The sequence below is a fragment of the Apus apus genome, chromosome 1 (assembly GCF_020740795.1).
Source record: "Apus apus isolate bApuApu2 chromosome 1, bApuApu2.pri.cur, whole genome shotgun sequence".
Lineage (NCBI taxonomy): Eukaryota > Metazoa > Chordata > Aves > Apodiformes > Apodidae > Apus > Apus apus.
This window is the reverse complement of record NC_067282.1, coordinates 92,066,564-92,091,459: the sequence shown is the minus strand read 5'-3', so window position 1 is coordinate 92,091,459 and position 24,896 is coordinate 92,066,564. Positions and strand designations below refer to the sequence as shown.

The following is a 24,896-nucleotide window of genomic DNA, read 5'->3' as shown; positions in this document are numbered from 1 at the left end:
GACTGAAAGAGAAGTTACATCACAAACTTAATGAGAATTGTTCTTACACTGTGAAACTTGGATTCTGATTTGTCACTTCGATAGTGCAGTGTTGTTGCCTTTCATGTACAGGTTGTAGGTGAAATCATAGCACTGACTGCTTGTAGTAGCAAGCCAGCAGAGTTTACAGTATTACACTTCCAAACAACCTAGTGATCTTTGTGCAGGAAATCTTCTACAAGGAGTGACCTCAGCATGATCTTAGGAAGAATACTATCGATTAAATGAAGCTTGGAAATTAGATTGTCTTCCTTCTCCAAACCTGCTTCTTGGCAGCAGAATTTGTTAAAGCTTGTGCTGTCTGGGAGGATAAATGATCTCTCCTGAGACTGACAATTCCTTCACAGCACATGGAATCAGAAATGAAAGAAGATACAACTTCTAAGTTTATTATATATGATATTCATTAGGATATCCAGATAAGGCCAGGACATGCTTTTCTGTCTCATGGGAGCTGATTTGTTTGGGGTTTTTTTCATTAGGCTCAGTTCAACAAAACAATGCCAAGAGCAGTACCATCTGTGTTCTTTCAATAGTTATCTTGGTTTTCTTTGGCATTCCAAATTTTTGCTTTCAGTCTTTTTAAGGAAAATAGAGTTATGTTGGGTACTTGAGCTGCTTGGCTTCATTTGCACAACTGACAGTGAGAAAAGACAGAGCTGGTCTTGCCTTTGAAAATACATCTCCCAGATCTAACAGGAATAGATACCTGGTTTTTTTTGTCAGTAGATTTTCAAACACCATCTGAGTCTATAGGATATGCTTTCCAAGCCTCTTCAGTTATACAGGAACACACTTTATTCCCCTGTTTTCATGTTATTTCAGTGTGTTCTGTACCATGATCTATACACCTGTTATTTCTGTGCCTAAAATAACTTCCTTTTCCTTTGGTTTAATCTACTGTTTCAGTGTCACCATTAAATACTTATATACTATAAATACTGAAATTTTGAATACTAGTATTCTCTACACGTTGTCTACATGGGACAAAAATAAAAAATGTTTTCTTTTGTTTCCTTATTGAAGTCTGTTACCTTGATTTGAAATCATGGATCTCTCTGGTCTTGCAAAGCCTTAAGATTTTCTCCACTATCAACAAATTTGACCAATGCTCAAAAGCAATTTGGCTGCTAGGTAGGACCTACTACTGTCAAATTATTTTCATTCATCAGGTAGCTACATAGGAATTGGTATATAATTGCCCTAGAAGTAGAAGGATTTAAAGATCTTGTTACCATTTCTTTCAGCCTGCCAGGCCACATGCTCTCTCTCTATTGATTTTTAATGAGGGTGTTCAATGCTGTCTACAGTTTCTGTTCAATTCAAGGCTCAAACTTCTACTGTCTGACTGGTTGTAATGGCTTCTTTGAAGTCATTAGGATATATCAGGCAGTTAATTCAGTTTTAATGACCTCAGAATGGGTATGTATTGACAAGAATAAGCAGAAGACAATAAATGGCTATTATTGAAGGAATTATTTCTGTCTTACTGTCATACTAAAAAGTAATCTATTATACTTTTTTTTTTTTTTCTCAAAGAAGTAGCACATTTTTTCACTTGTCTCTTAGTTGCTGCTTGTTAAACATCCTTAAAGCTATAGGAAATATATATTGTTGTGTGGTGTTTTTTTTTTAATAAGTACTATTTTCAAGTAACCATAGTGTTCAAGTCTTAATTTAGGGACACAAGGAGCTTCAAAGCTGGAAGAATTTGTTCTCTTAACTGTGCTTCGTTTGTTAGCTGTTGCATAGGAGCGGATGCTGTCCCAGCAGCTCCTGCAGCGCAGTTTGTGCCACCATGCTTTCATTTGCTCTGCATCTAAAGCAGGAGTGAACTGAACTCTGGTGGCACAGTCAGTTTTTTAAACTTTGACATATCATTAAAACTACCTTTTTTATACAGTTGGGTTTTTTAATCATTTTACTGAATTGCTACAGCTAACAACAACATGAGGAGAAAATTCATGACCTCCAGCATTTTGCAGTGTCCAGTTTAATTTCTCTTTAGAGGTATTGTGAGTAACAGTCTGTAACTTTTAATAGCAAAGGCTTATGAGATGATACTCCTCTTGTCAGGAATTCCCTTTATCCATTTGCTACTTGTTTGGGATCCTGACATCATCTCCCTGGTTAGTACAAAGTAAAATGTTTTGAGAGCTAAACTTTCATGCTGATTTCCAGAGTGTGTCTAAGGCATTAAAGAACTGCGGTGTATTCCTATAGGCAGAATGGTAAAGTGTATCAAATTTTTAGTTAGGTAGCATATTTTAATCCCTTATCTTATTAATAATTCATTGGGTGATACCTCATTTATCTATACAACTGCAGAGACCGCCTGAGCTTAAGGTCAGGTAGGAGGCTTAAAGACAGAAAGCAGCCCAAGTCTACAGCATGTTCATCTAGTCTGGGTGTTACTGCCCTTACAGTGCTCATGAGCTTTATGGGGGAGCTGGCAGCCTTCTGTCTAGAAAAACAGTAAAGCTTGCAAGTTGCTTCATGCCAGGAATGTTTTGGGGGTTTTTTTGACAATCCACTTAGTGCTGGAAAACACTCATCACAGCAACTACCTACAATAGTAATTTGTCACAGCACTACAGCAGATAAAATACAGAAATCTAGTGATAACATTCTGAACCCTAAAAATCTGCCTTTATAAGTAGTGCTGTTGCAGGGAAGCATTTCACATAATAAAGTATTTTATTTGAATGTATAAAAACCCCTCAGTTTCTACAGATTCACTAAGGCAGTCACACTAGAACAGTCTGTTGCTCCATCACTAAGGCTCTTTATATTCAGTTGTCTTGTTGTCTTACTGCTTCCCAAATTAACAGTAAAGGAGACATTAACTCTCCAGACTTTACTTAAATGTTTCCCTCTGCCACCATCTCCAGCATTAATTGCCTATATCTGCTGGGATTTATTTTCTCTGGCATGAAAACTCAGCTGAATCATGCATCTTGGTGAAGTTAAGATCAGTTTCAAATAGCATAGATGAAATCTTCAGCAAGACGTATTTTTGCAATTCTTCATTCATTGTGGGTGTGTGACACTTACCATTCAGTGCCTAGGAGCCATAATGGGATGAATTCTAATGTAATCTATTTACATTGTTAATATTGACTACAACATCTAGTGGATGCAAATGACTAATTTCTGTTTTCATGGTTTCTTCATCCATATAAATTTGCACTGGATTTCAACCTTGAAGCACTGGTGGAGCCAGTGTTGGACTGGGCCTCTTTAAAAACCAGTTGGGTAAAGGTTAGAATTGAAAAGGGAAATTATGCAAATGTTTTCAGATATGAGAGTTAAACTATTGATAATTTCAAGCACTGAGAATTTTATTGATATAATGTATTATTGTAGACACTGTTTTTGCTGTAACTTGTTTTGTTGTTGTGTTTACTACATGGAACTAGATGACTCTTTGTTTACAACCTTGGCAGAAGACATGTTCGGGAAAGTACTTCTGTTTGTTCCCAGCAATCTCATTTGATGCAACAGGTGAAGAATTTAATGGGGTTTTCCCCCCTCATAAATATTTAAATTATTTGTGACAAATCAAAAGAGAATTACCTTGAAGCAGAGGATTGCAAAGATGATGGAGGAAAGTTTACTTTGGGACCTTATCCCAAGCACAAAATGAATCAAAGTACTCAAAGGGGCATGTTCTGAGCAATTAACGGCCGAGATGAGTGTTGAAGGGATGGAAGCAAGGCAAAGTTGCATTTGTCAGGGTTGGTGGAAAGGAAGTTGTGTTCATGGAGATGCAATGGAAGTGTGAAAGCATGAATGCCAAGTTCTAGCTGTGCATGTGTAGGAGATGTATCTTGACGTTCTTGCACAGAAAGATTCTTAAATGAGAGAATTTAAGTTAAAGCTAGTTTAGGTGGCAAGTATCAACTTCAGCTAAGGCAGTAGATGAGGAATAATACAAATATGGTGTGTGTTTTTTTTTCCTTTCCAAGAATTCTTTCAGGCTGCCTATTGTTTTGATGTCATGCCAACTGTTGAAGTTAAAACATATCTAAGGAAGTTAGGATCGATATTTGCAAAGTGAAGTTCAAAAAGGAATGTAACTTTTAAACATGCGATTTCTTCATCTCAATATACTTAATCATTTTTTCAGACTGAGGTTGCTACATTGACCTGTAATTGTTCTTGGAATACTAATGCAGGTTATGAAATATTACAGGAACTATATGCAGTCTTTTACAGCAAAGTAGTTTAGCTGTAAAAACAATGAGATAACCCAACTATTAAGAAAGGAAGGGTCATCCTTCTGGAACACTAGCTTCTTTTTCATGTGTTAACTCTCTTCATGTCACCTCTGCCTGGAATCTCTTTCAATTAAACTAGTAGACATTTTTAAACACTGCTTTCTAATGTACTTTAGGAGCATTCATCTAATATAACAGAACTTTGGAAGCAAAGAGGCAGCTTGAAATTGAAGGTGGAAGTCTCAGAACTGACGATTCTCTTTAGATGTGATCCCTGAGCATACAACCACTACTATTACAGGGAGCTTTTTTCTTAATTCAGTACCAACATGCATGTATTTTTTCCTGACAGAAGAATACATCTCTTCATGTACTCTGTTAGTCCATGTCTTGTACTTTCTTAGTCCACATCATCGTAGTCAGAATTTTCCAGTTTTTATGAAAAACACTTTAGTTTCAAAGTTTTTTGGGGTGTCTTAAACGTAATTGTCAACACATGAGGATAAAGCAAATGTGCAAGGTAAATTAAACCCATCTGAATGGTTATGTGATCAAGCTGAGTGATAAATATGTAGCTGAAATTGATAAGCCTTAATATTAATGGATGACTTAATAGGAGTTTGCATTAGTAAGGATCTTTGCTGTAAATTAAAAAGCGGACAGCTGGAACTGAGTGGCCTGAAACCTGATCGTGATTGGCACATTGCATGGCTCTGCATTTAGCTACCAGGCAGAGAGATGTGCCAGTGAGCCACAAGGCAAAAAATCTGACTCCCAGAACTCCTGCCAGTCCAGGGGTGATGCCAACCCTTGGAACACACCAGTGCTTTTTGCCTCCCAAGCCCCTATAAAGAAAGAAGCAGTAGCAACGACTTGCTGCGTACAGGTAAAATACTAAAACTGGGGACATGCCTGATTTTCATTTTCACTGTTGACTTTGGAAGGAACTCTGCTCTCCCTTTTATTCTTTAGTTTTAGACAAGGTTCAGAAATCATAGAATGTCTTGGGTTGGAAGGGACCTCTAAATGTCATCTAGTCCAACCCCCCTGCAGTAAGCAGGGACATCTCATGCTAGAGCAGATGTTCTTGAAGAAAGCATTTATGAAGAGAAGATAATTAAAAGTGAAAAGGAATGACACTTTGCTGGTGCTCTAGATTACCGTGGTAAGATTGAGAGTAGTTGTCTCTCTAATGCAGTAGATTATAAATTATATATAGTATGTAAATACACTTACTGTCCTGTGCCCCAGTATTGATGTCTGCTAGAATGTATACCAGTTTGGCACACTTTTCTCCAAGCAATTAAATTATATTAAACTTAACAGCTTCTTATGTAAAATCCTATCCTGACTCTCTTTTCTCCATGCTTAAAATAATTGTAATTTGCTACAATCTTAGATAACCTTTCCCACCCTTCTTTTGCCTTGTATCATTCAGTTGGTAATTGGTCTGTTTTGTAATTAAAAGGTAATAATTCTTTTTCTTCCCAGTTGTTCAGATTCAGTTCATAGGTTTTGCCACCTTGTAAACAGAGTAGATTACTCAAGAAAGAATAGGAATGCTGTCTTGTAAAAACACCTAATTTCACAAGGTAGCAGTAGTGATAATAGAAACGCTTCTTGCTAATGATATTCCGTACACACTTGTGATTGTCAGAAGTGCTGTAATTAGTTGTGATCTTAGTCAAGAACTGAAAGCTTTGTTCTTAATCCTTAATTAATGAGGCAGTTGCGTATGTGAAATTCAGAGGCAATGAGTGCATCAACATTGTAGTTGGTAGAGCTCTCAGTTCAAATGGTTTCCCATCTTATATACAACAGATGATGTCACTCAGAAAAGGGGCATCTACTAATCTTTTCACTTTGTATGAGGTTGGTGAGTGACCTTTCTTTCACTGGAGAGGCTGTTACGGATTATTTCTTTTCATGCAAAGCAGTAACACAGGATTTGGGGACATATTGTTGCATTTTTCTTGTTTGGGTTTGTTATTGGTTTTTTTCTGGTCTTCTGATATGTAACGATAGTTTTTAAGTAGCAAAATGTGTAGAGCATAAGCTGGCTGTGCTGTTGAACCTGTGTCTCCAGGACAGTTAGGATTTTAAAGTCTAATAAAAAGAAAAAAAAAAAAAATCTGGCTGGAATTGACAGGTAAAATGAATGCTGGTGTGAAGAAAATGTCATCCATTACTGCATTTCTTCCACACCTGTCAAATCACACTTTTTGATCAGTCTTAATGCACTAGTTAAATGAGTTAGCTTATAAAACAAGGAATGCGTAGAAAAGGAAACCTCCTTCCAAGAGCAGATGTGGTCAAAAAATGTGATCAGGCTGTAGATTTTCAAGGAATCCTTACATGTAACTGATACCTGACCACATGTTCCAAATTCACTCTGAGAAGACATGCAATACATCTCTAGAAAAAAAGTTCCTAAATGTATTGCAGTGCAAGGGATAGGTTTTGTGGCAACAGCTGTTAAGAAATTTTAAAATGTTTCTGCTTTATGCAGAAGAAGAGAGAGAGGCTCAGTACTTTTGTAACTCTTTGGAGAGAGGGTAGGCTGTCAATTGTCATTATGTTGGAATCACAAGGGGTTTTTTAATATTGGTAATTATGGGGTTCTTTAATACTGAATGGAGGAGTTTTCACATAATCATTTATAGGCTTTGTAAATACAGGAAGCAAAATCTTCAAGAGTTATTTGTTTTTAAGCAGACTAGTTACTTTTTGTCAGAGGAATATTTCTGGTTTCAAATGACATGAATAGCTAACCACTCATAAAAAGACTGTGCCTGAATCGCAATTGTAACAGAAAACAAAAATGTACATGACAATTTCATGCTGCCTTTAGTGTTTTTCTGAACATACGCACAGAACTTTTTAAATGAAAATTATCCCTCGTTTTTAAGACGGTTTCTCTGTTTGCAGGGTGAGGTGTGGTCAGTGTTGGTAAGTTGATTTGTCTCTGCAGCCACCAGTGGGCAAATAAGCATTCCAGGAGCAGTAGGCAAGCTGTGTTCTTATGGCTGGTTTTGCACAAGCTCAGCCTGCTCAGTGGTGTGCTGGGCATGGACCAGTGGCAGCAGCAAGGAAGGAGGGAGAAAACACCTGTTTTACCCCTTGTTTTCATGCCTGTTCACGGGTTTCAGAAGGAGATGCTGAAGCAGGATGTTTCCAAGGATGCTTTTGGGTGAAGCAGCATATAAGTTGTTCAAAGACTTAATTGCGCTTAATGCTGAAAGTGGGTGGGTTACTTCTGGTCTGGATTTCAAGCCTAATTTCTGCCTAGCCTTGGTTTCCAACCATCAGATCTCAGTTCCTTCTTTCTGACAAAACTGTAGTCAGAAATCTTTTCTCATTAGAGATTTTCTAAATCAAATTAGTAGTCCACTCCCTGGTGGATGAGTATAGCTGATAGAGCTTCTTACCATGAGACAGATCCCATGAGTTTCCAAGCCCTCTCTCTTTTTGGGAGCACTAGTGCAGAGCCAGCCACATGTGGCATTACACCAGTCTTTTGCATAAGGTCAGGGGTAACTCTGTAGCACTAGCTTGAGAAAGCAGGTTGCAATCAGATATCAATGTGCTGTCCTTTCTCTCGCTCCTGGGCACAGCCAGGTCTGTGATGTCTAAGGCCCAGTCTCTTTGAGTTGGATTTGCACAGCTTTTGGAGGGGGCGGGGTGCTCTGACATCCTTGGAACCAGGCACTAGAATCAGATTTTCCAGTTCTCAGCACCTGCCACTCTTGCCTGTTCAGAAACATACCAGGCAGCATCGTGGTGGGAAGTGAGCATATTGTCTGAAACTCTGGGCCTTAAAGGCCACACTTGTGAGACAGGAGCTTTTGAAAATCAGAGCCTAAATGTACAGGTGTCTTAAGTGATCTCAGTGCAAATGCTGGTGACCTTTTTTCCTGTTCAATAAATTAAAGGTTAAATTTGCATAATTCATTGGACAGTTATTTAGATTGTCACTTCTTTCCACTCACATTTGTACAGACTTCAGTTAAAATAAATAAAAAAATCTGTAAAGGGTGGAGAAGGATGGTAAATGTGCTAGAGCTCTGCTCCAGTTGATCTCCCCTCACTAGCCCCTGCTATGTCCTGCGGAGGCAGTGAGGGGGGGTGAAGGCAGTGGGGAATCCTCTTCACACGGAGCCTGATTAAACTCTGGAACTCATTGTCACAACGTAGTATGAATGTTAAATCTCAAAAATAAAATTAGAGTAATGAAAGGAAAATCAAGCAAAGTTAGTTAAATGTTGCAAAAGAGTATTTCTTGCTCTTGCCTGGTGGTGTTTCATGAAGCCCTGTCAGGAGACAGGAGCCTGGAACGCCTTTGCTCCTTCTGGCACTCTTAAACTTCTTCCTGCTCTCAAATAAATTTTTCTTTTCATTTTCTATATGGAATTAAAATGTACTATACTTAATGGCAGATTCAGAAAAGATTAAGATTTAATTAATTTGGTGCTTGAGGGATTAAAAAGCAAAGATATTTAGAAATGCTTCTGAGCATTACAGAAATGTTTTCACTAGGTGTAAGCTTTGGATGATTTGTTTTTGGAGTTTGCTTACACTGGCTGTAGCCTTTCTGGCAGTCAGCACTGCACCCCAGCACAAACCACATTATCATTGAAGATGGGTTGTTATCATTGAGAGTTTAAAAAGAAAAAAAACATGTATCCTTTTTTAACAGTATCAGAGAGTTTAAATTGTCTGAAGTTGTGAGAGTAACCACTGGAAATATTAAGAGTTGCATCTTATTTTTATATTTTCTGTATCTTGTCAGGAAGCTTGGTTGTTCCTATTTATGTTACAGTACTTCAGTTATAAAGTTTATAATTTTACAAAATGTAAACTTACAATTGTATATTTATGAAATAAATCTAAAAATGGTGGGAGGAGGTATAATTTGCACTGCCTGTGACTTTTCAATTGGATTTCTTTGGTTGCTTATAGATTCATTGTTTTGAGACAAGCAAGGTCTTTCCTTTGATCCAAGGAGTAATTTACAAAATCTACTGTGCAATTTATGCCACCAGCAAACAAAACATTTTGTGCTTATTGCTGTGAACATGTAGAGATATCTCACATACAGCCAAATCCAAAGGCTTTGTTAGTTTTGGGGGAATTTTCTTTGTTTTGCTTTTTGGGTTATACATCTAAGGTAAAATTTGAGGGAAAGTTTGGATTTTGGTTTAAATTTTTCTTAAAATTTAAGAGTGAATTTCACCGGGACTAGCACGTACTTTAACTGATTTATTTTTTTCATAATTTAAGGTAGGTCTGTTTTCAATTTGTTTTGGGGAAAGTAGGCATCAATAAATATTGGTTGTTATTTCTCAGTCTGATCTTCAGATTACAGCTTGCCTTTTTTGAAGACATTGATAAGTGTTTGGGGTGTGGTCTGGGGTTTTTCCCTATTTGTATTAGTCTATCAACCAAAATGTATTGCTTCTGTAAGTGAAGTATAGTACATGTAGTCAAACACATCTTAAAAAAAAATCCAGCATAGTCATGTGTACAGACTTCGTCAGAATTTTTAAACTAACCTTGCAATTGTTGAACTAAATGTGACCAGGGAAATTAAACTCATTATATAATAAAATATTTAGGGATAACACTGTTGAAATTAAATAGCCGATAATCGCTGGAGAGTTTTTTTAATTGCTGATTTGGCCCTAGCACAGGAATGTTACTCTTACTTATTGTGGGGGGTTGTTCAATGTCAGTGCGTAATGAAGGAACTGTTGCTCACCTTCCTTGAATTACCCCAAAAGCAAATCTTTCCTCTACCAGTGTAATAGCTATCGCCTAATTATCTAATAGGAATGGCTAGCAATTAGTGCAGGCCTGCTGATTATTTTCAGCATCCATGAGGAGTTTTCTTAATTAAAGCTATTACAAATAAAGTAAATATCTGTGAGGCCAAACTGTCACTAAGGGAAGGATTTGATGTCTTTCATTAGGGTACTGCGGGGTCCATAGATACTTTAAAGCATATTTCCATTGCCACTCATGTGTTGTAGTTTACCTTTTAAAAATAAACTAATATACAAAGCATGTAACTTTGCAAAGGGCTTTCTGCTGGCTTATGTACTTCATTCATTGACAGTCTTTTCCTTGAAATTTTTCCTTTGGTAGCAGTTTCTAACCTATTTGCAAAACACCTTTGTTCACTTTGAAGAGTTTCTCCTGGTTTATAAAATGGGGTGGTAGGGAAATCCTTGTATAGCTAGATATATTTTTTTCTGTCTTCCTCTGCAATTATATGAATGGCTTTATGCTGGTGAAAATTAGAACAGATTTTTCTTGCTTGATCCGACTACATTTCATCTGTACTAAAGTAGAAATTCTGCTTTTCTTCCCCCTCCCTTGCCTCTCCCTGCTTTTAAAATTTTGCCTCAGTTCCTACCACAGCTGCTAGCACTCCTGATGCTGTTGACAAATATTTGGAGGCACCTGGAGATGAGAACGAACATGCCCATTTCCAGAAAGCCAAGGAAAGACTTGAAGCTAAGCACCGTGAAAGGATGTCTCAGGTAAGGGGAGATTTCTTTATTCCTAAATGTGAGAGTTTTGTCTGTCAAGTCATAAGATGCTTGGGATCCCTCATCTTATTTTCCAAGGCTTCAGCCAGCTTCCCTGCCTCTGTGCAATGCTGTAAACACACCGTTTACCACCTTACTCTTAAGAATTCAGCTGGCTGGGGCGTACATTTTTGGTTGGGTCACAGAAGTCACTGTGGTTACTTGTGCTGTTAAAAATGAAAAAAGTCTGTTAAAAATTGCTCATATATTTTTTGAATAATGTTTGGTTTGTGAGATTATTCTTCTTTCCAAGTAAGGAACTTGATGACTGTGTTAGCTGTCCTTCCTTTGCAGCAGCTGAAGGAAATTGCTTGTGATCAGCTTCATTCTCTGTGTGTAGCATACGTGACTGTGCCCTGGAGTAACAAAAAATCACATATGTTCATCGAATGGTCTTGAGCACCAACGTAACATGAAATGCATCTAAAGCCAAAGAAAAAAAAAATAGTGCTTTTTAACTGAGTCAAAATCCAACTGAAATGACCCTTTTCTTTAGCTAAAAAGATTTGCGTAGCCTGAAATTGTACAGTTTTAATCCTATTGAACAGTAAGAGATGAGCTATCTGCTCTCTCAGAAATAGGGTTTATAATAGCAATGCCAATAAAATATTGTCACGGTTCTGCTCTAATAACAACAAAGAAAAATATAAGAGGATTAAGGAAAAGCCTATGGTGCATATTTTTTGGGATGGAACAACCACAAAAATGAATGTTGTATAATTCAGATGCAGTGCATGTATCTGGGTAGCTATTCTACTATAACTTTTCATTGTAACTTTGTTCCCCCGTTGCACTTTCAGAGTTTCTGTGTATTACTGACACATTAACCTTTAGCTCTGTGCTAAAATGGTTGAGTAGGCCTGAAATTAAGCTCTTAGAATAAGCCTCTGTGTTGTGTTTGGCACTTTTCTAATAAATAGGGGAGGGTATCTTACCTGAAGCAGTCATCTGATCAGTGCAAACCACATGCCAAGAATGACACTTGATAGAAAGATATGTGTTCCTCATCTGCTTCCACTTGGGAAGCGTTGTAGCACAAACTAGCTGTCCCCTCATTAAACAGAGAAAATAGTGCCAATTTAATGCATTTTAAGGTGTTGCCATTGCCTTTCCTCTGGAAGATTAACAACTTCATCAAAAAGACCAGTGGCCGAGGTGGGAGTGTTCCTGAGGGTGGGTGGGTGTGGCATCTGGCTTGGATCCAGCCCCATGCTGTGGAGTGAGTTGGGAAGGGGGTGAGCTCACAAGGCAGCTGTGTGCTGTGCTCCCACTGAGGGAGCAACTCCTCATCCCAGCCTCTTCAAACAAACTTTGGTGTGCCTGTAGTACTCATCTTGGGAAGGACACGCTGAGAATCAAGCGGATAAAAAAATAGTGCACACAGCCTGCCCAGGGGAGGAGAGAGATCCTGCCCCAGATAGACACACAGAGACTTGGCAGGTAATGCAGTCATCACTCAGTTATTGCCTCTCCATGAAATAGCCTTGTTTTTAAAAAACACTATGCTGGCAGATGTCCTGAAAGCAGAGGACAGGAGTGCAAATGGCAAGTTTACCTGGAACAGTCCTCAGATTCTCACTGTGGCTTCAGGTTTGTCTCCAAAATCCTAATATGTAAAGGTTAAGCTGGATAATTAAGGACAGTATTTGGGTAAACTGTGTATTTTCTGTTTTCTAAAAAGCTAATGATTTGTGAGAAAGAGCTAATCAAATGTACAAGCACCCAGAAAATGTAATTGCTTGAGGCCAACAAAATTAACTGGGAAAAGCACTGAACCACAGCATCAGAAAACTTCTGGGTACATGCACTGCACATTTTACCATGCACATTTGGGGCAACTCATAAATGAAGGCTGTGGTTCAAGGCTTTGACAGAAGATCATGCTGGTGCTGTGTGTTTGCTGCCCTTGTTAGCACATTCCCAGCCATCCTTTCTGTCAGCACTAATGAGCATACAGCTGCAGGGTAAGACAGGTCAGCTCCCTCATCTCACTGCTAGGTCACTCTTCCAAAAAAAAAAAAAAAAGTGAAATAACCAACTCTGAGCAGCTCAGCAAGCTAAATCAGAACTGGGAAACAGCAGCAGACAGTACATCAAGAAGGAAAGATCTTTGATCTTTAAATTGCTTAAAGCTGCTTACGAAATCACAGCTTGAAGTACGCATGTGTTGAAGTACAGAGAACCCCTGCAGAGCTTTAAAGAAGAAAGTTAACTTAAGTTTTTAAAAATTCTTTTCCTCTCTCTGAGTAATATCTTGTACAGCATTGAGCTTTCCTCTTCCAGCTAACTTCTCAAATGTTTATAAATTACAAAATCTTATGGAAAGGTTGAAAAGACAGCTAGTTTACCATTCTTTGTTTCCTCACATGAATTGTGATTATGCCTATGCCCCATATTGCTGGTTTACTTTTCTGACAGATTATTTTGAAGTTGCTTTCTGCATTTTTTTTTAAATTGGGAGTGGTTTTCATATGTATTTAACTAAAAAAATAACTCAAAGCTGTTACTTTCTATGTTGGAAACAATGGTAAAATAAATCAACTTAGTAAGCTTTTGTTATCATTGTTTTTCTCTTAAAAAAAAAAAAAAGTGAGGAGTGAGAGTCCAGCAGCACCAAACATATTTATTCACTTTTATTTACTCAAACAGGAACTCCAGTTCTTTCAAAGCCGAGAAATGGGGGCTTATATAGGAACAGAAATTCCCATTTTTCCTCTATTAAAAAGAGAGGAAATTATCAGTGATTTTGGAACATGATTAAGTCATTCTTTAATCTTGATAAATATCATCTGAAATAAATCAGCTTGTTCATTAAATATGGTTATTTATTTAATAAAACAGATAGCTGTAAACCAGTACTTGATTAGATGCACACTTAGCAGCAGCCGATTAACTAATACAGTAATGCATTCCATTTGACATGTAAAACATAATCACCTAAGGGGTAGGGAAGCTTATCATTAAAAAATTAAATTTAAATTAAGTAATATTATCAAAATATGCCATAAGGGCAAATGCAGGTATGCTGTATAACCTCTTTAAGATTTCCCTTTGTTTACAATGGAATTCTGACAACTTGTGTTTCTGTTTATCTTTCATAAAGATATTCACTCCAGGGCACGGCCATGTATGCTACACCCAGCTTCTGTTGGTGGTTGTGTCAGTTCATAGCTCCCAAAACAGTCTCTTCCTAGGGGAGTCTGTGCTCTTCTTGTATGATGACCTAATGCACCTCTGGTTCAGACTGTTTTAATCTTCTGCTCTTATGTGTCCATCCCTTTAGACTACAGACTGTGAAAGTTTTTCTACTTTTACATCTGCGTGGCACCTGGAGCACAAGCCTTATAAACTTTCCTAGGCAGTCATGGAAAGAGAATTACATTAGCATATAATTTAAAATGTTTCCTGAGAATAATTAATGCAGCTCCAAGTAGCACCAAAACCATATTCCCATACAAACAGGATAGCCATTCACTGGTGCCTGTGTAACCTTCAAATGTTTGCTTTTCTCTGACACATAAGAGGCAGAGATTATTCCAACTAATTCCAGCATGCTGTGATTCTTTTTTCCTTTTTTGATAACGTTCCCCTTTTCCTCTTTTTCTTTCCAGTTTGTTAACTCCTGTGCAGCTCCCTCACTTAAATAGTTCCTGCTAAATAGCTTGGTGGAACCACATACTGAACCTTAGTCAAGGGAGCAGTGTATATGTTTCTGTCCTCAAATGTCTTGTGACATCCTCATGTCTTAAATTTACTCTTCCTCTAGCTGTTTACAATATTTTAGGAATCACAGTGTGTACAGTACTTATGATAGGAACTTAATGATATGTTGTCTCCTGAAATAGTCTTGCTTCTTGGAAGTTCATTTCCAAAGAAAGCATCTGAAAATACTGCAGTCCTCAACCAGCCAGAACAGGACTATCGTTATATTCAAGATTTATTTATTTTTTACCATTGAGTGCCACTGGCTCCAACATCCTGGAGAGGTCCAGCTGCTTTTTAGTGGCATCACAGAATCATAGAATGGTTTGAGTTGGAAGGGACCTGAAAGATCATCTAGTTCCAACTCCCATGACCTGAGCAGGGACACCTCCCACTAGACCAGGTTGTTCCAAACCCCGTCCAACTTCACCTTGACCACTTCCAGGGAGGGGACAGTCACAAATTCCCAGGACAACCTATTCCAGTGTCTCACCACCCTCACAGTAGAGAACTTCTTTCTAGTGTCTGACCTAAATCTACCTGTCTCTTTCAGTTTCAAAACTTTCCCCCTTGTCCTATCAGTACAAGCCCTTTTTATAAAAGCTCCTCCCCAGCTTTCCTCTAGGCCCCTTCCAAGTACTGGCAGGCCACTATAAGGTCTCCCTGGAGCCTTCTCCAGGATGAACAAGCCCAGCTCTCTCAGCTTGTCCTTGGGAGAGGTGCTCCAGCCCTCTGATCATCTTTGTGGCCCTCCTCTGGTCTTTCTTCAAGAGCTCCATGTACTCCTTATGTTGGGGACTCCAGATCTGGGTGCGGTACTCTGTGTGGGGTCTCAGGAGAGCAGAGCAGAGGGGGAGAATCACTTCCCTTGACCTGCTGGCCATGTTTCTTTTGATGCATCCCAGGGCACGGTTGGCTTTCTGGACTGCATGCTGTTTTTAATATAATGAGATTTTTGTACTTAGCATCTCTCTTAATAGTGAATGACATGTTCTGTACTTCCTTTTTACCTCTTGCTGTACCCTAGAGCCCAATTTCAAAAGGATTCTGCCAGACACTAAGTCCCGAGTTCTGAAGAGGTTTGACTTTGGAGTGGCTCACTTCTTAACTCTCAACCACAAGTTGTCATTTTCCCTGCACAAAGCCACCACGCCTTGAGGAGCCATAAATCTATGTGACTTTGATAGATTTGTGCTTTCAGTGAATGAGAATAGGTTTATAAGTGCGCAGAGGCCAAGTTTAGCCTTTTTCTACACGTGCATATCTGGGGATACTTTTTTTTCCCCTTGGTGATCTTTGGTTTCCTGCAGAGTGCTGCAGCATATTCCTTAGTCACTCAGAATTCTCTGAAGTGATGACCTTTGGTGAGAATTTTTTCTCTGGTTGGTAGCATGACTGTCCATAGATATCTTCAGTTAGTTAGCGTATATACTGAGATGCTTTCAGCTACTGAAGTCTTCTCAGTTGCAAAAATTGGCACTCAAGGCAAAGCTTCAGCAGACTTAACATTGAATATCGTTTCTGGAAAGAGCCATGTCATTCTGTTTTTTTTCACAAGTCATTCATTCTTGTTCCACTAGGGCTGAACTCTGAAGCTCGTAATTTATATCCCTCCCAATAACTGTGGAGGCTGTCATTTTATCATCTTGCCTTCCATGCTTTAAAAGGTTCAGAGAAATAAAACAGGGAGAGGAACCTGGTCTAGCCAAAGGCCTACTTATCACATTAACCACAGTACTCATTTTCATCATGTGAATTAGCTAAGGGTTAGTTTGGGGGATAAAGATCACAAGGGAACTGTTGTTCTGAAAACCCATGAACAGCTCATTCAGAGTAAAAAGTATTAAGCAGATGTCAGATCTGTGATTTGAAGACAAAAGCAGAGGAAGAAGAAAATTGTGAAGCTGCTAACCTAGGCCAATGGTCAAGCCTGAGCACATCGTTGTAGTTTATGACTTGAATTAATGCCATCATTTCTGGATCTTCTGTAACATTCAAACCGTGGCATTGGTGACATTTCAGGTATCTAGAAAGGTGCTACCTGTATATATGAATTAAGTTGTCTTAGCCACTACAGTCATTCAGCCTAACCATACAATTAAGTGATTAATACCTAACATGCACTTAATGCAGAGTAGCGCTCTGAGAATTCGTAAGTTTTTTCCAGGAGATGTCATGAGGCTCTAAATCCCTTTGGGAAAGTAGCTGGTAGTGGGGCAACCTGTAACTTTAGTGTGCTGCACATGATGTTCTTTGTCATCAGCAACATACTACAACCCCTTGCAAATGAATTTTCATGACTCCTTGTAAATTTTGGTTTCCTGCCTCCCCAGAATGTGGTTGCAATTTGCACATCAATGTGTATTTGATGAGGAGATAATGTAAATTAAACAGGTACTTTCAGGTTGCCAGTTTATGTAGGCTGTAGTACAACTCTTGGGATTTAAGTTTCAGCATATAGTTCCCAGGTAAAGAGCAGACTGAAGTTAAAACTGTGATTTCTAAATACTTGACTTAAGGTGTTTGTGGTTATAACTGCTGTCTAACCATGCCCCTGCTGAAGCTCAGAAGCAGACAGAACAATTTTGCACTTAAAAGTTTTCAGCATCAGGTTAGCTTCCAAAAATATGTCTCTACTCTCTTGGGCTGTTACTAAGGCTACAGTCTCTTACAGATAAATAAGTTCACTGATAGTGAGTTGATCTGTATTTACTATGACTGATATATTGCTGTCTTGAAATACATTCCCAATCAAAAGGAATATCAAAACTTGGCAACAGACTCCCATATGTTGAGTCAGTCTTGAGTGCAGGTGTGTGAATGCTGGTTAATTGTTAGGGTCCTCAGTCCTGTATAGGACTGAGAAGGGCCTACATTTCAAGGACTGGGACTTGTAAAAGTCTCCTTTGAGCACAGGTTTGTTTCTTGGTTGAAAGGCACAGGCTCAATCAGATACCCTGAGACACCACCAAGTGCTCTCCAGTCTGTCCATCAAGGAGCTTGATTAGCAATGTCCAGCATGTGGGAGAACTGGGGAGCCTGAGACAGGAGCTGAGTGGTGGAGTCTCAACTTTCAGATGTGAGATTCAGTGGGTCTAATTTGTCCTGCCTTTGGTATTGGTCTTGGTAACATTTCAGCCATGCATGTGGACTCTGAGCTTTTCAAAGTTCCCTTTTAGAAAGGGCATGTTTGACTGTTTCTATTAAATAGTATGAAAGTTTGAAGTGTGTTTTTCAGTGAGAAAGGAAGGAAACGCACATTTTGAGTAGTTGCTTCCAAGTTTCTTCTGGCTTCTGACCTTGTACTAATTCTGCAAATAAACAAGTCACTTGTGTGCACTGAATTCAGTGAGAGCAGTTGTTCCTGCATGATGCATGTTATTTGAGGAAATAGCTCTCTTGGTGTGAAATAAGTAAAAACTCTTGAGTAAGATCGTGACAAGGTTTCAGGTGTCATGGGCAGCAAGTTAAGAGTAACTCATCATTACTGTGTTTAGAAAGTTCTCATAATTTTGTCTTTCAGCGTTGTACTTGACATAATAAATATATTCAGTTCTTGAAGTGTTGGACACCTATTTTTGGAAATATTAGCACAAGTCACCTGTTATTCTTGATTTTTCCTACTCAAAGGCCAGCAATGTAATTTGAATGAATCTAAAAAATGTGTAATAAAAAATGTGTCAATTAGAATGAGCTGAAATTGACTTATGTTGACCAAGGACATAGAATACATGGAAATGGTTTCCCTTCTGTCCAAGATAAAAAAAGAGGTTGATTTGTTCATTCATAGAGATCTCCACCTCCCTTGCTTGAGGGCTGGTTAGGGGCTTTGTTGCTTCGCTACAGAGTTGTGAGAGTTCGGCACAGTGTTCAGACACAGAACTACCGTCTGTTTAATTTAATAGCAGGATCCTACCTTTGTTAAATGTTGTAGCCACTTTTTTAATGGAGATAAAAGGACAAGAAGGAACATAAAAAGATAACAGTCAGAGCTGCAGTGCTTGGCTGTTGCTAAGGCCTGAGACAAGAGAGGAAAACACAAAAGTCATGCTCCTTTTTTTTTTTTGTTAGGTCATGAGAGAGTGGGAAGAGGCAGAACGCCAAGCAAAGAACTTGCCAAAGGCTGACAAGAAAGCTGTTATCCAGGTAAAGGAAAATGCGACCATAACCATACCCACTGGGGCCACAGTTAAAATACAGGGGATACTGGCTGTTACGAAATTTTAAAGTCTACTTCTATGGGGCTTTAGCGTTATTCACTGCTCTTGCTATTTTTCTTTCTAGCTGTTAGTGGCTGCTGGGTGTCTTGGTACTTTGCAGCCATTCCCTGGAACAGCAGTGCAGAACATCACTTGTGCTTGTGTAGAGGGACAGAATTTCTCTTGAATTGATTTGCCTTCAATGAGAGCTGAAAACTCAGTTTCCATGGGCCCCTTTCAAAATTTAGGCCATGGTAAACTAATATAAACCTCAAAGCAGAGATGGAAAATGTAATTTAAAGAAGAAATTGCCATCAGTTTTATCTGAAAGAAGCCCTCAGCCAAAAATTATTTTATCCAAAATTTTACTGTAATTCAAAAATTCTGACACGCCACAGACTCCTTGAATCCCTCTGTGGCTATATCAGGTATTATTCAGTACTGCTAGGATTATTTCAATGCAAACCTATAAGAAGGTAACATTCAGAACCAGATTGCCTCGTACATTAGATCCCACAGCCTTACTCTGTGCATTTTACCCAGTCATTCTTTTCCCTTATTGGAATAAGTCTGGGCTCGATTTTTCTTTGTGGTTGATAAGAAATGATAGTGACTTTTTTGAGGTTGGAATATTTTATTTTTCCCCTGTGCAGATTTGCTTGTGAAGTCATGATAATGACTTGTGATGGCAGAGGGCATATGTTTGCCAAACTCCACCAGTTCTTCCATGCTGAACCACTGACTCGGTGCAAGTGAAGGATTCACTAGTGGTTGTGCTGAGCATGTCAGGAATATTTCATTACGTTAATGAAATATGGCCAGGTGTTCAGGCATATAGTGCATCACCAGTTCCCACTGAAATCAGTAAAAGTTGCATTCAGTGCAGAGTTCCTGGGAGCCAAGCTAAACTGACACGGGGAAAGATTTTTGATGATTTACAGACAGGTGTCTGATGTCTTTGCTTTTTCTGTTGTAATGGATGTCTTTTTCAGCATTTCCAGGAGAAAGTGGAATCACTGGAACAAGAAGCAGCAAATGAAAGACAACAGCTGGTGGAGACTCATATGGCACGGGTGGAAGCTATGCTGAATGACCGTCGCCGCATTGCCCTGGAGAACTATATCACAGCCCTGCAGACCGTCCCACCCAGAGTGAGTGCAGTACCACAAGCTCTCTCAGCTGTGTTAAAATCACTGTAGTCAACCCGGGGTAGAAGAAGGTGTGCCTAGATACAATTCAGCTGTGGAGCAGTGAGTGTGTGGCCTTCATGCAAGGGCTACTACAGTAGTCTGCTAGTTGGAAAGTTAGAAGTTTAGACTTTGCACATACATAAATGTAGGCACAGGCACATATCCCAGTACATACTGATACATACATACAGACAGACAGACAGACAGACATACAGATACTTAAGCAAATAATGCAGAAGTGGTTTGTTTGTCAGAAATTGTAGCTGTTCACACATCCTGCAGAAGAACAATGACACGTCCCTCCAAGTGACACACGGTAGGATGCTTCATCATGTCAAGATAGAGCATAAGGATGCGCATGGTTGTGATTTTGTGTTATGTTTGTTGAACTGTTGAAATGTTTGGTGAAGGATCTTCATAGGATTGTCAGATAGTGTGAAGATAGCACACTGTCAATTCAAAATTGTCAGTGTTGGATGTGATGGCTACTGGTGAGTGTAAACACTTAAGTTAAAAATGCGGATTGAATGAAATACTTAGTGATTCCATATCTGTGATGTTTGTATTCAATACCAAAATAACTGGTCTGTGACCTCCAGAAGAAGAGAATCTGCACAAACACTGGAAGACAGTCAAATGTTTTGTATACCTTTCACTTCTTGAACACTTCCTAGATGGAGGAGACATTATGTTACTAAAAGACTTCTGCATTCAGCAGTGTAAGATGTAGCCATTAAATCATTAATTTGGCATTACAGAGAATTACATCAATACTGCTAAACTGGTAAAATTACACGTTTTAAGTGAATTTCCTTCTGCAGAGAAACCCAAGATATTCAGTAAGCATGGAGAAGTGATCATTGTCTTAGTTCCTTATCATCAAATTTTTTTCTCCACTCACTTCATGGTGCAAATCTCTTGATTTTACTGTGTGCCAAGTAAAAAAAAACAACAAAAAAACCCAAAAAAACGTTTTGGTCAAAGTGTCATGGGAAGACTTCAGAGTACTTGTATGAAGAGTTAATCTGTTTTTGCAATACAGTAATTTCTGAAAAATGAAGTTAGTCTGTATTAAATTGGTAGAGAATGTTGTTTGGTCTGAGTGTGAGATGGGTGTTGTAACCTGTGACTATTGTGAGGGTACTGAAGGGCTTGGACTCAAGTGTCTCATTATCAGACAGATTAGTGAGTTACAGGGTGGCGTTCAGCTTCCTTTAGGAAGTTGGAGTCTGTGGCTCAGAACTGAGAGTGAGATGAGTTGAGCACGTAGACTCGCTGCAGGTCATGTTTGCTCTCTTGCAGGGTGTTTTTGGGTAGCTCACCTACCTAAGATACTATTTCACATTTGGCTTTATCCAGTCAGGTGTTGCTGTGAAGGGAATCCTCATGCAAATGTAGTCCTGTCTGAAAAGTGTTCCAGGAAAATGATTTTATTTCAAATTGTTTGTGGATCAGGCTGACAGCTTGGTTCTGCAGGTGTGTGAGGTTGTGGAAGGGAAAGATGGGGAGCACACATAGCAACCTCTAGAGCTGCCGAAGTCTGCAACTTCATTCCTAGCTTGAGGTAGTTTGACTTTACATGTTTGTGGAAGGCAGATGACATCTCCACTGCAACAAAAAAAGTGAACAACATCTGCAGAATTCCTAAGGGGCAAAAAACGTTGACACTGACTTTGGGACCAGAAAATCCTGCATTTTGTGCTTGGTTTGTTTGTAGTCAGCTCCCAGGACATTTAAATTACTAATAAGTTTGCTGCGTCAGTGGGAGAGCATCAGGCCTGAAAGGCTGTGTCAGAGAACACTGCTTGATACATGGCTCCAGTAGAAGTATTGAAGGTACTGTTAAAAGACTAAGGTGCATCCTATTATGTGTCCCTACAAAAGCTAATCATTATGAAAGCAGCAGGCAGCAAGCATGGCAGGTGGTATCAGCTGAAGGTGCTACCAATCAGGGACTCATCTCAAAAGTAATGGGGGTGAATAGTTTAAAGAATAATGTCTTTAAACAGTTCCTTTGCTAGTCTTGTTGATGGTGCTGTCCTTACCTCAGCATTTTTTGGTTGTGTAGTCGAATTACTGGAAGTTCAGACATGTGCCTGTGAACCGTTGGTCAGATGTGTGCCAAAGCACATGAAAAAACTCTCCTTCAATTCAGCAGGAGGATTTGCCTGGTTTTATTGTGGGGCAGAGGATGAGACCTAAGGAGAGACTGATGGTAGCTGAGTGACCTAATGAATGAACCCAGTCCACTAAACTGCTTTGCAGGATATGGACCCAGAAGTGGGATTAATGGGAAATTCAACTCTGATACCCTAGGTATATTTCTCTCTAGAGGTTTCCTAGTAAATTAAAAGTACGTTTGACACAATTGTGTTGGGAAAATAAATCATAATCCCACCAGTGTTAAGCAATCTTACAAAAGGGAGTTCTCCAAAAGTAATTTAAAGAACCCTCTTCTACAGCCTGCTTTAATTTACATGGTTTGCTCTTAGTATGTTTACTAGAGGAGTAGATTCTGAATATTTAAAATGATGTAGCCTGTTTCTCTAAAGTTACAAGGTTTGAGTTTAATTTAAAAAATAGGCATTTTTATTGAAGTGCGTATCTTCTGCACGCAGCTGGGAGGATTACCCTAAGTCTGGTGTGTGTGTACATATGTATGTAGATGTGTGCGCACAAAAAGTATTTTCCATGGGCTGTTTAATCGCTTGGACATATTGCCTTGTACTTGAATTCTGAACATTTCCCAAGATTCTTTGAACTTCTGACACACCACTTGAAGGAGCAGGATTTTTGTTTTGCTCTTGGGTGTCTAGAAGTCCATGACCATTCTTTGCCTCTAGATCAGTTACCAAAGGAGTACAGTGAGTCTGGCACTCCTGGTGTCATCAGATTGATCATGGCTGCAATGCACAGTTTGCTGTAAGTGACAAAATCCTGATCTACTGGGAACTCCTGTTTTCTGTATGGGTATAGATTATGTGGTGCTTCTGTTCAAGGGTAGGCTCTTCAGGGGACCTTCCTCTGACTTGGAAAGTTCCTGAGCTATGGACAAGAGGAAGCCAGAGGGCTGTGTGGGGAGTATCATAACAATCATTGAATGCCAGGTTGGAAAGGACCTGGAAGGATCACCTGGTCCAACCTTTATAGGTAGGAACAGTTTACACGAGATGGCCCCAGCACCCTGTCAAGCTGAGTCTTATGAGCGTCCTGTGCTGGGGAATCCGCCACTTTCCTGGGGAGGTAATTCCAAAGTCCGACTGTTCTCACAGTGAAAAATGTTCTTTTGGTCTCCAGTCGAGATTTCCTCAGGAGTAACTTGCACCCATTACCCCTCATTTTTCCATGCGACTCCTTGTAAAAAGAGAGTCTCATCATCTTGGTAGCCACCCTTTAAGTACTGAAACATAGCAATAAGGTTTTCCCTAAGCCTTTTCTCCAGGCTGAACAAACCCAGCTCTCAGCCTTTCTTCGTACAGAAGGCTTCCCGATCCTTTGATCACCTTTGTGGCCCTTCTCTGGACCCTCTCCAATCTGTCCACATCTTTTTTTTTTATGGCAGAGACAAGAACTGAACACAGTGTTCCAGGTGTGGCCTAACAAGTGCTGAGTGGAGTGGGATGGTGACTTCTTTATCTCTGCTGGTGATGCCCTTGTTGATAGAACCCAGCATCCTGTTGGCTTTCTTTGCTGCCACAGCACACTGATCACTGATACTGAGCTTGTTGTCCACCAAGACCCCCAAGTCCTGTCACAGTTTGACTCAGGATCAGCAGTTGAACCAGTGACAACAATGCTTTCGATCCCCTCCCTGTCCCACCCAGGCAGGGAAGGAGAGAGAGAATGAAGAGAGAGAGACTTTCTGGACTGAAAACTAAACTAGACAGCTTTAATCAAACACTAATGATAAAATAAAATATGTATAATTATATACAAATATGTTCAGGAATGTGCAAAACCCTATTGCTTCCCCCTAACCCCAGCAACTCCCACGGCATCTCCTGAGCTGTGAACACTTCTGAAATGTCCCAGAGCTGCTGGAGAGAGTGGCAGAGCAGAGAGGAACTGAGGGGAGAGTTATGAGGGTCAGGAATACATAAGCCTGGGGATCAATGATGATGGATAGACAGAGTCCTCCCTCAATGCTGGCTATGGACGGAAGAGAAAGGAAGAAGATTCAGGAAAGTGCTTGACTTTCATGATCTATGACCCTACGCCGAGCTTACATAGATATATGGAATGGAATACTTTGGTCAATTTTGCTGTCTGTCTAGTCCACTCCTCCCTAGAGGAGGAGTTGCAGAAATGACTCTTCTGCTCCCATAGCGTCTGAGGCAGCAGAGCCAAGTGAGCTTGGCATCTCGCAGTAACATAAACATGCCAGCATTATCAGTTCACTAGCTGGAAAACTTGCTGCCAGTTAAAAGAGAGCTTACTGAAGGGAAAATAAATCAGTAAAAAGAAAATTGCCTTCATCCTGGCTCAAACCAGGACAGGTTCCTTTCCACAGAACTAATCTCCAGCCAGGTTGATCCCAGTCTGTGCTGCTCCTGGATTATCTTTTCCCGGGTGCATGACCTTACACTTCTCAAAGATTATGCAGAGTGGCCTCATTATGATGTTAGCTGCTTGTCCCCCATTGACCTCCTTTGGAAGAGGCTTTCCTTATAGGATAGCAAAATACAGGACTAGGGCGACCTTTGGTCTGGGCCAGTAGGGCAGTCACTATGTTTTTGTATATGCCTGGAAAATCAGCTGTTGTCAGTGCAGTTCTACCTAAAATGACAAAAGTCTGGGAATCCTCTATGGATAGCTTCTGTACCAGACAAAAAACTTTAACTGCAGGTTATTTTCAGGTACACAGATGATTGCCCAGTGCCAGTGTCAGAGGTGTGCTTCAGACTACCACTCTGGGCAGAAAGAAAGGCAAGGAGCATACAAAGATGAAATTGCATA

At 39.6% G+C, this 24,896-nt stretch overlaps 1 protein-coding gene across 2 annotated transcripts in view; it reads left to right on the top strand.

The window, feature by feature from the left end:
* APP (amyloid beta precursor protein) overlaps positions 1-24,896 on the top strand; it is a 211,738-nt gene that overhangs the window by 131,742 nt on the left and 55,100 nt on the right. For both annotated transcript variants that reach the window (XM_051625412.1, XM_051625418.1), the window contains 3 exons: positions 10,668-10,801; positions 18,623-18,697; positions 19,743-19,901. In XM_051625412.1, the coding sequence (XP_051481372.1) occupies positions 10,668-10,801; positions 18,623-18,697; positions 19,743-19,901 (368 nt within the window). The remainder of the gene's footprint in view (positions 1-10,667; positions 10,802-18,622; positions 18,698-19,742; positions 19,902-24,896) is intronic.